This window comes from Etheostoma cragini, chromosome 9 (genome assembly GCF_013103735.1).
Source record: "Etheostoma cragini isolate CJK2018 chromosome 9, CSU_Ecrag_1.0, whole genome shotgun sequence".
Lineage (NCBI taxonomy): Eukaryota > Metazoa > Chordata > Actinopteri > Perciformes > Percidae > Etheostoma > Etheostoma cragini.
In genome coordinates this window covers 26,204,347-26,218,701 of record NC_048415.1, presented here as the reverse complement: position 1 = coordinate 26,218,701, position 14,355 = coordinate 26,204,347, and the positions used below count along the sequence as shown (strand labels likewise).

Sequence of the window (14,355 nt, the reverse complement as noted above, 5' to 3'; positions counted from 1 at the left end):
AAAAAACTCCAATCAAAGGACTGATACAGTGATGTGTGGGCAGTAGTAGGCTAGGCTAAATCATTTTTCACATCCAGTCCATGTTGACAACATCTCTGCTGTTGTTCCTGCCAACATTACAAACTCCCATTGTCTAGGGGGGGATATTCTACTTTTCTCTGTTTCTCATCCGTGTGGATGGATGTGGAAACTTCAATTATTGCAATAACACAAATGCGCAGGGAAAGTGCCTGCATGTCACGTGCGGTATTCGAGCGAGAGGGACCCTTTAATGAAGGGATTTCCTGATTACAGAGGAAGAGAACGGCAGTAACGGGGCTTCTCATTCGGCAGGAAGTAAATTTGGGAATTCTAGGTCAGAGTTGAAGCAAGTGGGACGTTGTGTCACATTAAATCAACAGACTGTAACTGCAGATTTCTGTCCATCTATTAGCCATAAAACAAGTGTTACAGTAACGGTAGCCTAGCCTAGAGGGAGAGTAACGGGAGGGGGCAGTGAGAGGAGGCCGGGGGATGGAAAGGTGAATGTAGCACTATATTCCATTCTGCCGCAGCCTACCGGACGGGGGGGTTACTGCCGTGGAGCCCGAAGCTTGACGCGGGACGTTTTTGGTCTCGAGCACCGCGGATTTACTCCATCTGGCACGCGCATGATAATATAAATGAATATGGAATGATAACGACCGACGGCGTGAGATGGGCAGGCGTTGACATCAGCTTTAATTTCCCCCGGTGGCGGCTCCGCTTCGAAATGGTAGGAAACCTGTTCCGGTACAGTAATGTAGTAGTCTAGTGTCCTTCGTATCGGTGTGCTGCTTCGTGTTTTCCAAAAAGACGCAATGCGAGGACCTGAGTGAGTAACGTTACCGTTACCGTGAGCTACGCAGCTGAATGTGGAGCAGACATTGCTCTCGATGCCAGCGAGCCCATGGCTCTGTTTTATCTCCGTGCTCAGTTAATAGCAGCGTCCGGACATTACTGTCCGAAAGCGACGCAATTGTCTGTAGAGAGAATCTTACGCTGAAGTCCATTCAAAAAGCTGCCAAGTATAGCATCCCTTGCACGCCGCTCAATGTAAAGCTGGCACAACACAGCTGGAAAATACGGCTGACCTGTCAGGATCCACGCTTACATTCGGCTCACACACGACAAGAGAAACACCCCTCACTTTTACACAATCTCAACTTTGGAGTCGGTCAGACACGTTGATGTGCGGGGCGGCTACCAGCACTCAAAATCGGTTAAACAACTTCATATTTTGCGGACATAAAGCCAGTTTTGTTTATTTATGTTCGCCGAATTTACCAAAAGACCGTCAAACAGGAGAAGACTGTATGTCGCACAGGAGGAGACTGGTTTGTCGGATATTAAGTCGATGTTAAAGTAATAGCTACAGTTATGCGTGAAGTTTGGAGTTTCCGACCCCTGGCGGCACATTAGTTACCGGACAACATATTTGTGTGTGTGTGCGTGTGTGCGCAGTCGCGGGTAAAAGTTGTTGAGTTTTGGGGATTTTGCAGAAGAGCGTGCAGGCCACGGGACGGAGGAAGGCGAAGTTGAAGTTCATCTCGAGCCTTCTTCTCGTGTGTTTGTGTGTGTTCGTTCGTGCACACGCGCGCGTGTGTGTTAGTCAGCAGAAAATGGCCGCAGTTCGAGCCAGCGGGCTGAGTTAGAATGACAGGCCAACAGAAGGCCTCCGGTCCCGGCACATAGTGAGACAGAGAGCCGAGAAGAACCAACATCCGCGCGGCAGATTCCGCTCTGTGCCGCTGTAGGGCCACCACTCCACGAGCTCCATTAGACAGGACACACATACATTAGAGAATAGCCTAATAAACAGACTGCTGAGGTCTTGATGTGACTGTTTGCTATATATTAGTGAATGATTTTAGCAATTTAGCGACAGCCTTAAATGTCAATAACACTTTATAGCCTTTAAAGGGAAACGGTGTGTCGCAGTTTAAAGATGAAATATGTGTCATTGTAACACTGCAGGCCTGTGTGAGATTCACGTACACACCCACACACCCTCAGGAATTTGACTTAGGTTAATCTTTGCTCTCAAAGTAGCCTACAACACTCACTTAGCATAAAGATTAAAAACAGAAAGGACAGTAAGAAATGTAAAAAATACTTTTAAGTATACAGTGTAACAATACAATAGAATTTACACATTTACAAGAAACAATTGAAGAGAGGGAATGAATAGTGCAATATCAGTATAGTCAGTCTGAGATTTAACCTTTAAATATAAATATAGTGGAAGGCAGTTTGGTGCAATGGTACTATATTAATAACAATATTGTAATTGTCAGATTGAAATGTACATGAAGAAACTACAATAATACATACTGGTCACAAGATTATACACATTATCAATTAAGTATGTATTGGTATTAGTCAGCTGCATTCCTTCAAACTGCATATATTTATTTATTGATGGTTTGGCACACGTCACACTCACATCCCCTAAATATATATATGTCTATATATTGGTCTTCATATCTATAACCATATACAGGATTGCATTCTATCCTAATGGTGCTGAATCTCAAAACAAAAGATCAGTTATGGCAGAGAGTGGAAGAAGTAGCTCTGGGACTTCAGTAAAATACTCCCGGTACAAGACAAAAAGTATGAAAATACCAAAATAAGTTTCTGTATTATTATATTCAGAGTGTAACACTATACTGTTATTATGAACTTATTATTACTGATGTATGAAATGAACAGGGGCATTTGGATGTTTCAGTTGGTAAGAAGGAGCTCATTTGAAATACTTTACATACAGTGCATCATATTGAATAAACAATCATATTGTACATGTCAAGTATACTCTTGATTTGTTGACTAGTTACTATGTCTGCCCAAATACTGTAGATTCTGTAAAAGTTTTAATCTCTCTGATCATAGGAGAAATGACTGGAAATACTCCAGTTAAGTAGGCTACATAAGTACCTCAAACGCGTTGTGTAGCTACTACAATACATAAGCACAATACGTGGGGGTGTGTAAAGGTGAAAATGACACGTTGCTTTGATTTTGGGATGTGTTCAGAAGAAAACACTTATAATAAATAAAAATTAATGAACTAATGAAGACGTTCTGAGTCACAACTGCAGATGTGATCAGCTAACTGAGTTGCTATACTTTGTGTTTGTGTGTACATGTACGTGTGTGAGAGAGAGTGTGTGTGTGTGAAAGAGTGTTTGTTTGTGTGAGTGTGTGCGAGAGATAGTGTGTGTGTGAATGTGTGTGTGAGAAAGAGAGTGTGTGAGAGAGAGAGTGTGTGTGTGTGTGTGAGAGAGAGAGAGAGAGGGTGTGTGATTCTGTGAGTTTGTGTGAGAAAGTCAATGTGTGTGTGTTTGTGTGTGAGATAGAGTGTGTGTGTGAGAGAGAGTGTGTGTGTGTGAGAGAGAGACACAGAGAGAGAGAGAATGTGTTTGTGTGTGTGAGATAGAGTGTGTGTGTAAGAGAGAGAGAGTGTGTGTGTGTGTGTGAGAGAGAGAGAGAGACAGAGAGAGAGAGAGTGTGTGTGTGCGTGTGTGTGTGTGTGTGTGGGTGTGTGTGTGAGTTTGTGTGTGTGTACTCGGGTCCCGAGCTGACCTGGAGCTCCGGTGTTGGTGTCGGGCCGCCCGGCCTGGTGCAGCAGGGCTGCTGCGGCTTTAAGCCCGGGCTTTGGGATGGGCTGGACTCATAACGTCATTTCACTTCTCTTTCTTTTACTGTTCGCCCCCTCATCTCCTTCCCTCTCGACATGACGCTCCGCTACACCCCGGGCCATAGTGATGCACTTTCGCTGGCGTTTCTCCCTGCGGAGCTTATTTTCCGGAGCCTCAACTTTTCTGGCGTGTCATCATTTGTGGAGTTTAGCGCGGCGGAGTCATCCGAGGCGAGCAGATCTGTCTGATCCGTGGATCCTGTGAAACAGCAGCAGCGGCAGCAGCAGTAGCCCAGGAAATGCAGCGTTTCTCTCTCCTAACCCGGAGCTGCTCCACTGACTTAGCGGGACCCAGCGAGTAGAAATGTGCTGGAGCAAACGGCGAGCCTCGGGATGTTTGTGGGCTGATTCAGCTGCTTCTCATCAGCATGATGCTTTCTCCTCTCTCTCTGTCTCAGGTAACATGGCTCTGTGCCTGATCAGAACTGGTGTGGAGGAGACAAACTATCATTTCATAATGCTGAAAACTCTGTTAACCCTCCCAAGCTGCAGCTGCTATGGCTGTGTAGAAGCAGGCAGTTCAGGCCTGTGCTGCTTATCAGCTGCTGACACTCTATTAGCCAGCCTGTGTGCCTACACTTTACAGCTCTGTGTGCTCACATGCATGGTCTCTCTGGGGACTGACAGAAGCCTCTAAAAGCTGCAGAGTCCTCCCACGGTGCAACTAGTTGTATCATTATTCATGCACACATTATTAACCTTTACCATCAGATCAAAACCCTCTTTTAATCTCAAACTAATCCCAGTACTACATTTAACAATCGCTGTATTACATGTGTAATCTCAGGTTTTACCATGGCAAGCTTAGTTGGACCCAGATTTTGGATTTAGAAATGTCCTAATCTGGCTAAGAAATTATAAGGACCCCCCCCTCCCCCTCCACAAATGCAGTCTTTTTTTTTTGCTTAACTGGCTTTACGATCTCAAATCTGCTGTGTGCCGATCCATAAAAGTGGGGAGGGACTTAGGAAGATGCTATTGAATCCTCAACAGTGTGCACACACACATACACACACACACGCACACACACTCTCGCACGGATACAAACACACACACACACACACACACACACACACACACAGATACACACAGAGTCAGAGGTTAAGGGCACTTGGGTATGAGTCCAGGAGGAGCCAGGCCAGCGGGCCTCATGGCCTCCAGAGCCACAGCCATGAACATGTTACCACTTGAGAGTATGTCCACTGATGTGTCAGGTATACTGTACATGTCAGAGGAGAGGATGATGTTGGTTTGGTTGTAATTGTGTCCTTACATCCATCTTTCTGTCTATCCTTCTGTGTGTCCGTCTGTCCTGTAGGATGAGTTCCATCCGTTCATTGAGGCTCTGCTGCCGCAGGTCCGTGCCTTTGCCTACACATGGTTTAACCTCCAGGCCAGGAAGAGGAAGTACTTCAAAAAACATGAGAAAAGGATGACCAAAGAAGAAGAGAGAGCCGTCAAAGACGAGCTGTTGGGGGAGAAGGCAGAGGTGGGATGATTGATTGATAGTTGAGTAGATAGTAGAGCTAATGAAAGAAGCTGAAGACACATACATTATGGTCTAACCCTTTGAGTTATCGTTCTGTTCCCAGGTGAAGCAGAAGTGGGCCAGCCGCCTTCTGGCCAAGCTCAGAAAGGACATCAGACCTGAATGCAGAGAAGACTTTGTCCTGTCCATCACTGGGAAGAAAGCTGCATGCTGTGTCCTGTCAAACCCAGACCAGAAAGGCAAAATGAGACGCATAGACTGTCTCCGACAAGCTGACAAGGTAAATTTATGGCCAGTCATGTGCATGTGGATCAGACTTGTGGGTGTGTTTTGAGGCGGTGTAAGAGTCCCGTACAGGAAACGGGAAACATCACAGCCTCTATCACTGCGACGAGAAAGCACCAAACTGCCCGGGAGTTAATGGAAGTTGCCTTCAAGAGCAATCAGAAACGTCCACATGTATGAACCATGTGACGGAAAACAGAAACTGTGAAACTTAGGGTCTTTTTGTGAATGTACCCGAGTCAGACTTTAGTTTGAAAGCATAATTAGGACAGAAGCGCCACTTGTACGTTTATTTGAAAGTATTTCCGGTCAAATGGCTTTTTTAACACTAAGAAGGCCCGACACAACATGAAACTTTGCTCCAAGTATCACCAGGGGCTCTTTACATGAACTCATTCAGAACATTGCTTGTGTACAAAAACTCTTTTTGACTGGCGATATGGCAGCGACCGGTAGCACCAACTGCTAATGTGAGCTATTAGATACCTTCTTTTAGTAAACTCTGTGTACACAAACAATGTTCTCAATGCTGAGATCCTGTGTACAGCCCCTGGTGATACCTGGAGCAAAGTTTCATGTTGTGTCGAGCGTTCTTTGCGTTTTAAAAATGGTGATTTTGATAGTGGTCCCCCTGGCTCTCCCATTCAGAAGGCCATTTGACTGAAAAATGATAATACGACAAAACATAAAAGTGGCGTTTCCGTCATAATTATGCTTTTAAATGAAAGTTTGACTCGGGTACATTCATAAAAAGACCCTAGTTTGCATTTTGGCAAAAGTTACGTTTTAAAGAACACAACAGGACACCACATAGAGATAGGCATGGGGTACTTTCCAGAAGATCATCTTACACTGCAAACCAAACAAGCTATTACGCTAACTGAAATAACACCATGCCAATCTCTAGGTATGGTGAAGGGTATGTGATAATGTGTGTGTGTGTGTGTGTGTGTGTGTGGGGGGGTATTTTAATTACAAAGACCAAGGGAACTTTATCAGGATGCATAGTATCCTGGATGCACAAAATAACTGGCCTTAAAAAATAAAAACCTGCCTGTCTCTACTGGGATTTAACATAGGGGTGTGTGTACTTATGCCCCCTGTATACTAAGGAAGAACATTTGTTTATTTACAATACATTATTTATTCACAAAGAAAATTGGTTTCCATAAAAGGTTGGATATTTGAATTAAGGCATTAACTATCTATAACTATCACTTAACTATCTATAACTGTCAATTTGCAGAAGATGTTTTTTATTCCTCCTTTTTAATCAACTTTACCATGCAAGCCACTGTGTGTGTGTGTGTGTGTGTGTGTGTGTGTGTGTGTGTGTGTGTGTGTGTGTGTGTGTGTGTGTATATGTATGTACAGGTGAGTCATTTAGTTATCCTCAGAGAAGCATTACTTCCCTTCCCAGTCTACCAAGCTCATTTGTTTTTATCGCGGGATTAATTGACTTCGTGATATTTTCATTGTGTAGCTTGCTGGCTCGAACGTTGCTGTCGTTTCTCGAAGCGAACACAGTTTGAGAACAGCAACACACAGAAAGGAGGGAGAGGGTTGTCCTGGAAATGGACTACCGTTGGTCCAGACTAGGGCAAGTTAAGATTCAACAGAGAAAGTCAATTTCAGCATTGGGTCAGTTTTGATAATCCAGCATTGCATACACTATGGATACTTTTTTGTTAGTATTTATTTTTTATCCTCTCCGTACAACAAACTGTTTTACACTCGCTGCGAGTCTCGTCCTCATTGGATAACATGTGCATGTTGAAGTCTACATGAGTCCGAAGCTTTTATATCCGGCAGGATGTGCCACTACAATGTCCTCAAAGCATTGATATGTGTGGACGAAGCAGTGGGGTGACACATGAGTCCACGTGGTTTATTGGTAGATTGATGCTGCTTTCTGTCAGTAATGGTTGTGTTTGTCTATCCCCCAGGTGTGGAGGTTGGATCTGGTGATGGTCATCCTGTTCAAAGGAATCCCGTTGGAGAGCACCGACGGCGAGCGGCTGGTGAAGGGAGGCCAGTGCTCCAACCCAGTGCTCTGTGTCCAGCCACGACACATCTCTGTCTCCGTCAAAGAGCTCGACCTCTACCTCGCTTACTACGTCCAGGAGAGAGGTACACACACACACACACACACACACACACACACATACACAGACAGACCCACACACAAACACACACACCCATACACACACAAAAAGGACACACACATACACTCTCTCTCTTTTTCTTCCTCTCTCTCTCCTCTCTGACTCGCTGACGTGTGGGCTGTGCTGTGCTGTGCTGTGCTGTGCTGTGCTCTATGTGTTCAAGCTGCCTGCTAGGAGCTTGCTCCTGATAATTTTCTGGATAGCATTTCTTTCCACACACACACACACACACACACACACACACACACACACACACACACACACACACACACAATGAAAGACACACACAAAAAACAATCAGTGTTGCCAACAGGGACATTTTAGAGTGCCCTCTGGTGGACAGACTATGCTAATATGTCATTATAAATACTTCTGATTAATCAATATTAAAAAAAAAAATATATATATATATATATATATATATATATATATATATATATAAACATACACAGTTGACAAACACAAGGACATATTATTAGTGATTGGGAAGAATGATCTGGGATTCACATTGGGTGCTCACAGTTAGGCTGTTGAAAGGAGTTGAAAGACTTTTCCGTAGAGATCAGTGTACTCGATGCTCGCCTCAAGTTAGTGTGCACTTACTGTGTCTGCAGGATTTGTTATTGTGAGTTTTCTGCTTGGTTGTTAGTCAGACGTCTTGTTTTGCCTATTGGGGACGCTAACTAACAACACACTAGTATTGCTGGAGACACACATTGATTTGGTTCACATCTTCACAATTAGCGTTTCACACAGGCGACGTCATAACAGGGTACAAGTGAAACTAGTCACATTGGTGACTATAGTTCTCAGTATCCATTAGCTGAGATCATCTCTCTCTGTCACTCTCTGTCTGTCACTCTCTGTCTCTCTCTCTCTCTCTTTCTGTCCCTCTCTGTCTTTCCCTCTGTCTCTGTCTGTCCAGAGGCAGAGCAGAGCAGCAGTCCCAGTCGTACAGGAGTGGGTTCTGATCAGGAGGACAGTCGCACCGCCACCATGGGTAATGTACAGGATCTTCCACTATAGAGGAACACAGGGTTTTTCAGTCTGGGGAACTATGACAGATTCTGTGCACGTGCACATTCACAATGTTGTTTATGTTGGTGTCCGTGCATAAGCCAGGTTTCCTTTTTTCAATCGGTTTGGTCAATAACACAAAAAAATACAACAACTGCCTCAAACATAAATAGGTGTTCAACTTGGTTTGATGTGATGGATGAAGTAAATACTAGGTGTTGCTCACAGAGCAGCAGTAGTACACACGCTGGTCCAGGGATGTTGAATTATGACATAAGGTTTTCAAACTATGAATACTGTGCATAGTATGATACCGGAGACACACACACACACAAACAAACACACACACACACAAACACACACACACACGCACACGCACACACACACACGCACACACACACACACACACACACACACACACACACACACACACCCACACCCCTCCCCCCCTGGTGTCTAAATGCTGTGTGTTTCTACAGATGGTCCAGAGTTCCAGGAGAGTTTCGTGACTTCAGGAGTTTTCAGTGTCACTGAGCTGGTCCATGTTTCAAGAAGTAAGTCTAATTTACCGTTAGCTTCAGCCTTTAGCCAGCCAACACTTTGAGCATGTATTAATAATAATAATAGTGTGTGTATATATATATATATACTTTATTTATCCCGCAAGGAAATTACAATTTACACTCTTTTGTTATTACAAACATTACACATGGCCTGCATTATACACACACATGCTCTAAACACATGCCCTATACATGGACTAAATGTCGACGAAATGAGAGATGTCAGAGTGTGGGGGCTGCCCATGGAAAGGCGACCCAAACAGTTGGGGGTTCAATGCCTTGCTCAAGAGCACCTTGCCAGTGCCCAGGAGGTGAACTGGCACCTCTCCGGCTACCGGTCCACCACCTTACTTTGGTTCGTATGGAACCAAACCCAACCCAACTTCCTGCTGCCTGAGCTACTGCCAGCCCGCTCTAGCTAGTTAGGCTATCTGATCAGCATAATGTGCTGTGGGACATTTTGTATTCAATTGGCTGAAAGATAGATAACTTTTGGTATTGAGAGGCTGATATCAACTATGTGTGTTTGTGTGTGTGTGTGTATTTGTCTGTGTGTTTGTATAGCTCCAGTCGTCACAGGAGTAGGACCCAGTTTCTCCATGGGTGAGCTCCAGGGTCATCTGGCCTATGACCTCAACCAGTCTGCCAACCAGCCAGTCAGCCTGAGACGATCACTGGCCAGCACCTCATCCAGCGGGTAATACACACACACACACACACACACACACACACACACACACACACACACACACAAATTATCTCAGGTTTTACCATGACTTACACCAAGCTTAGTTGGACCCAGGTTTGGACCCTTGAACTCTACTGCAATCACATGATAGATAGATAGATAGATAGATAGATTATTGATGCCCAAGGTCCCAGTAGTACATACATACATATATACGTACATGGGAAAAGTAACTACATTTACATACTGTGAATCGTTTTTTGAAAATTGACATTATTGACATTTTCTGAATCGTACAGCCGTACAGAAACGATAATACGTGCTATGCAAATGTTGGCGTGGCCATATGGCCTAACATGTATATTCTAGTGGTGATGGTTAGTCCTCATCAGCCTGTGACTCCGCTGTGTGATGGACTCTGGGGCTGTCTGAGAAAACAACCCTGTTGATGTCATCCTCACTTAGTAATGACAAATTCCTATCAAGTGTGCGCCACAAACTGACATGTCAAAGATGTGATGTGTTTAAAACATGTTAACATTATGGGAGATGTTTTACTCCTTTAAAAAAATGTAATAGGTTAAACAATTCTGAAGCTTCATTTATGGACAACAATCTCTCTGCATTGATGCCAGCTGTTATTCATGAAAACATCTGTATTTACTGAAGGCCTTACATTTAGCCATTGACCCCAACAAAAATACTCAAAAAACACTATTTTCTAGCTCTCTGCTTTCATCTCTCTCACACAGAGCACCACAAAACATGGTCCATGATGTCTGAGTGTGTGTATGTGTCTGCAGGAGTAAGCGTCATAAGTCTGGCTCTATGGAAGAGGAGGCAGACAGTCCAGGAGGGGAGTATTACCACTCACCGTCCTCCCCTGCCAGCAGCTCCAGGAACTGGACTGACGACATGGAAGGAGGTAACAGAAAAACAATAGTAATGCGCCACAAGTACCTATGCCACACAATATCATTTCTCATTAAAGCATGAGCACAACTGAATACTTCCTACTGGAATCATTGTCTGCCAGCTCCGTTTATCCCCCTCTTCACGCTGCGAGGGTCCCAGGGCACAAGGGCTCCCAAAGCCCTGTTAGGTGATCAGAGCTATACAAATAAAATGGACTTAACTTAACTCTGGTATGTAAAGCACTTAGTGAATAAAAGACAACAATGGACTCACTGTTCTTTATCCTGTTTATGCCTTTAGATCCAATGTGAAGGACCATATTAGTGTCTGTGGTAGTTTTTATTAGATAATGTCTATCAGCTTCATACAAAGGTACAAATGTTAACTCACGCATTCTTTCTTCATACATATTTTAGTTAGTACATTTGTAAAATGTGCCTAGGTTTATGCACAACACGCACACTATTCTTGTTACACACACACAGGGAAGTGCAACAGCACACAAACATGCTGTAAATCCGCCATCATAATAGCAATGCGCCAAGATCCAAATGTGACCTGCTTCTAAAGGGAATGGGAGATGACCTCTGATTGGTTTGTTGCATGTTACGCCCAGAACACCCCTATGAATTAATGACGACACTAAGTACGAGTCTTTTGAACCATGCGCCTGGCGCACAGTTAAACAGCCTTTTTTCTGCCGTCAAACTAGCAAAAGTCAAATAAATTAGGGCCCTGTGTGCCACAGATCACATGCATGTCTCCATTGATTAACTAAACTGGATCAAGAGGCTTAGCTTTGTTAGCAGAGTTCACAGTGATAGGTGGACCTGCGGGAGTCCTCTGTCAGAGCGCTTACACAGGAAATACCCTGCAGGAGTCCTCTAATAATAATATATACAAATAATAGGGGTAATATGTCTGCATGTGGGATTTAGGTCTGTCTCCTCCAGTGAAGAAGGTAGAGCTGGACAGTCCCTCTCCCCAGGAAGACTCACCAAGACTGGGCTCCTTCACTCAGCACCATCGGCCAGTCATAGCTGTTCACAGTGGTATGTAACACACACACACACACACACACACACACACATACAACTCTGATCATCCCATAACGATAACACAAGAACAAAATGTCATTCACTGTCATGCCTTTCCTCCTCCCCCTGTGGTGTCTCGTCTCTCTTTCTGTCCAGGTCTGTCTCGGAGTCCCCACCCCTCCTCGTCTATTCATTTCCCGCCCTCGTCCTACTTCCCCCACGGAGCAATCCGCTACCCTCCTCACCTGGCCCAGGACCCCCTGAAAGATCTGGTCTCATTGGCCTGTGACCCTGCCAATCAAAGCCCCAGTTCGGTGAGTACAACCAGGTCAAAGGTGGTGCAGCTTGGATTTTATACAGCTGCTCAGACAAAGAGCAATCTGAAGACTGGAGTTTCTATAGGGTAGTAGTAGTCTCTCATGTTCAGACCTTCCTGCACAGTGCTGCATAGGAAATGCTCTGGTTTATAGGCATTTCTTTAAACCAATCACAATTGTTTTGGTCGGTGCTAAACTCCGTATGCAGAGACGATGCCTCTGCAAAATAGCCTCGGGAGGGAACTTGTTTTGGTGGAACATGAATAACTCAATTAGGTCTGCACGATATTGAAAAATCTGACATTGCGCTTTTTTTCCCCTTGCAATATTTTTTGCGATATGAAAAAAAGAAATAGTAATTTTTAAAAGATGACATAAACAGGTCTGTTTGGAAATAATAAATCATTCTCGACTACTGTGGTGATTTTGTAGGGGAGTGCATCTACATCAGGGGTACTCAACTACAAACTGAAAAGGTCCACTCACCAAGTTTCCAATGTTTCCAGGGTCCGAGGCCGTCGCGTATCCAAAATTTGAACTCCAAACGAAAAAGATGATAAATCCATGACAAGAAACATTTGAACTATGCACAAAGAATAGGTTCTGTCCAAGTCAGTGTGAAAAGTTGCACTTCTTCTGTGCCACCAGTTCTTTTAACTTTGGCACAAAAGGTGTAAGAGCCAGGCGTAGGCACTGGTGCAAATGTTCATTGGTGAGTTTGCCCCCTCCAGTAAGTGGAAGGAGACATAGTTAGAATCTGGAGGGCCATTTTCTGCAAGACACCTGCAGGGGCCATCTTTGTCCAGAAGGTGTAAGGGTCGCAGAGAGATTCCTGCAGGGCAAGGTTTTCTTGAAGCTCAATCAGCTCTGTTTGTAGAGAAGCAGCACTAGCCCATGGGCAGACCTTCAGGGCTTCATTTGAGAATTCGGTCACATTTTTCACCAGGAAGGGGTTTTCAACACACAGCAAGACCTGTTTTCCCAGGGGGAAATCTCCAAAACGGGTTTCAAAATTTTCAATCAACTTGTCCACGAATTCCACATAATTGTAGTGTTGTGGCTCTGCAGCTTGGCTTTTCAGATTTGGGAAGTGAAGCAGGCTTCCCTCCTTAGGTCACTTTTGTAGATTTCCAGCTTCCTTTGAAAAGCGCGGATAGCTGACATGAGGTCACACACTGTGTTATTTTGGCCCTGGAGCTTCAAATTCAAATCATTGAGGTGGGAAGGGATGTCTGTCAAAAATGCAGCAATTTCCATTTTTTTTTGTTTTGGAGAAATTCCACATATGGTTTTGCTTTGGGACTGGTCTGATTCAGTAGAAATGTTTCTAACTCCTTCCGCAGTGCCCAAAAACGCTCCAACACCTTCCCCTTACTAAGCCACCTGACATTATTGTGGAGAAGTAAATCATCAAATTCTGCATCCACATCTGTGAGGAATGAGCGTAGCAGGCGATGCTGCAAAGCGGAGGACGCCCTCAAAAAGTTGATGAGCTTCATCACTGTTGACATGATTTCTGAAAACTCCTTTCCCAAGCTGGCACACAAAGCCATCTGATGAATGACACAGTGGTATGCTATGAGGTCAGGGTGATGTGCCTTTAAGAGGGAGACTAATCCCCTCTCTCTCCCAGTCATACTTGGGGCTCCATCAGTAGCAATTGAAACAACATGCTTCAGGTCTATGCCTTGGTCTTGCAACATCTGCATCACTGCATCATAAATGTCACTGCCTCTTGTATGGCCAAGAAGGGTTTTGAGACCCAAGACATCTTCGAAAAATGCACCCTTTTCTGGGTCAAAAAATCTGACGAACATCATTAGTTGGGCTTGATCCGTGTTGTCAGTGGATTCGTCCAAAGCCAATGAAATGCAATTAGCATTTTTCACCGCAGTTTTCATTTGGCGCAATAAATCACCGGCGAGCATTTCGGTTCGTCTCGCTGCAGTGGAATCAGAGAGGGATATTTGGCTTATTTTTTGAGTAGTGTCATCTTTAAACTGGGTTCCCTCAGACAGAGCTATCGCTATCTCGTTCATACATTCCTTCACAACTTCGGCGTCAGTGAATGGTTTTTTACGCTTGCCCAAGACCCATGCCACTCGTAGTGACGCTTCAGTCGTGCGCTCTTGCTGGGTTGCTGACCTGACTATCACAG

At 44.4% G+C, this 14,355-nt stretch overlaps 1 protein-coding gene across 4 annotated transcripts in view; it reads left to right on the top strand.

The window, feature by feature from the left end:
• Positions 1-299: 299 nt before the first annotated feature.
• The window catches only part of nfic (nuclear factor I/C), a 19,406-nt gene continuing 5,350 nt past the window's right edge, over positions 300-14,355 (top strand). For 2 of the 4 annotated variants that reach the window (XM_034880600.1, XM_034880601.1), the window contains exons 1-10: positions 303-754; positions 5,040-5,210; positions 5,314-5,490; positions 7,442-7,625; positions 8,586-8,660; positions 9,157-9,231; positions 9,805-9,937; positions 10,732-10,853; positions 11,782-11,895; positions 12,037-12,194. In XM_034880600.1, coding sequence (XP_034736491.1) covers positions 674-754; positions 5,040-5,210; positions 5,314-5,490; positions 7,442-7,625; positions 8,586-8,660; positions 9,157-9,231; positions 9,805-9,937; positions 10,732-10,853; positions 11,782-11,895; positions 12,037-12,194 — 1,290 coding nt within the window. In that variant the 5' untranslated portion in view covers positions 303-673. Of the gene's footprint in view, positions 755-3,786; positions 4,120-5,039; positions 5,211-5,313; positions 5,491-7,441; positions 7,626-8,585; positions 8,661-9,156; positions 9,232-9,804; positions 9,938-10,731; positions 10,854-11,781; positions 11,896-12,036; positions 12,195-14,355 lie in introns of all 4 variants that reach the window. The other 2 variants (XM_034880604.1, XM_034880603.1) reach the window with 2 other exon arrangements.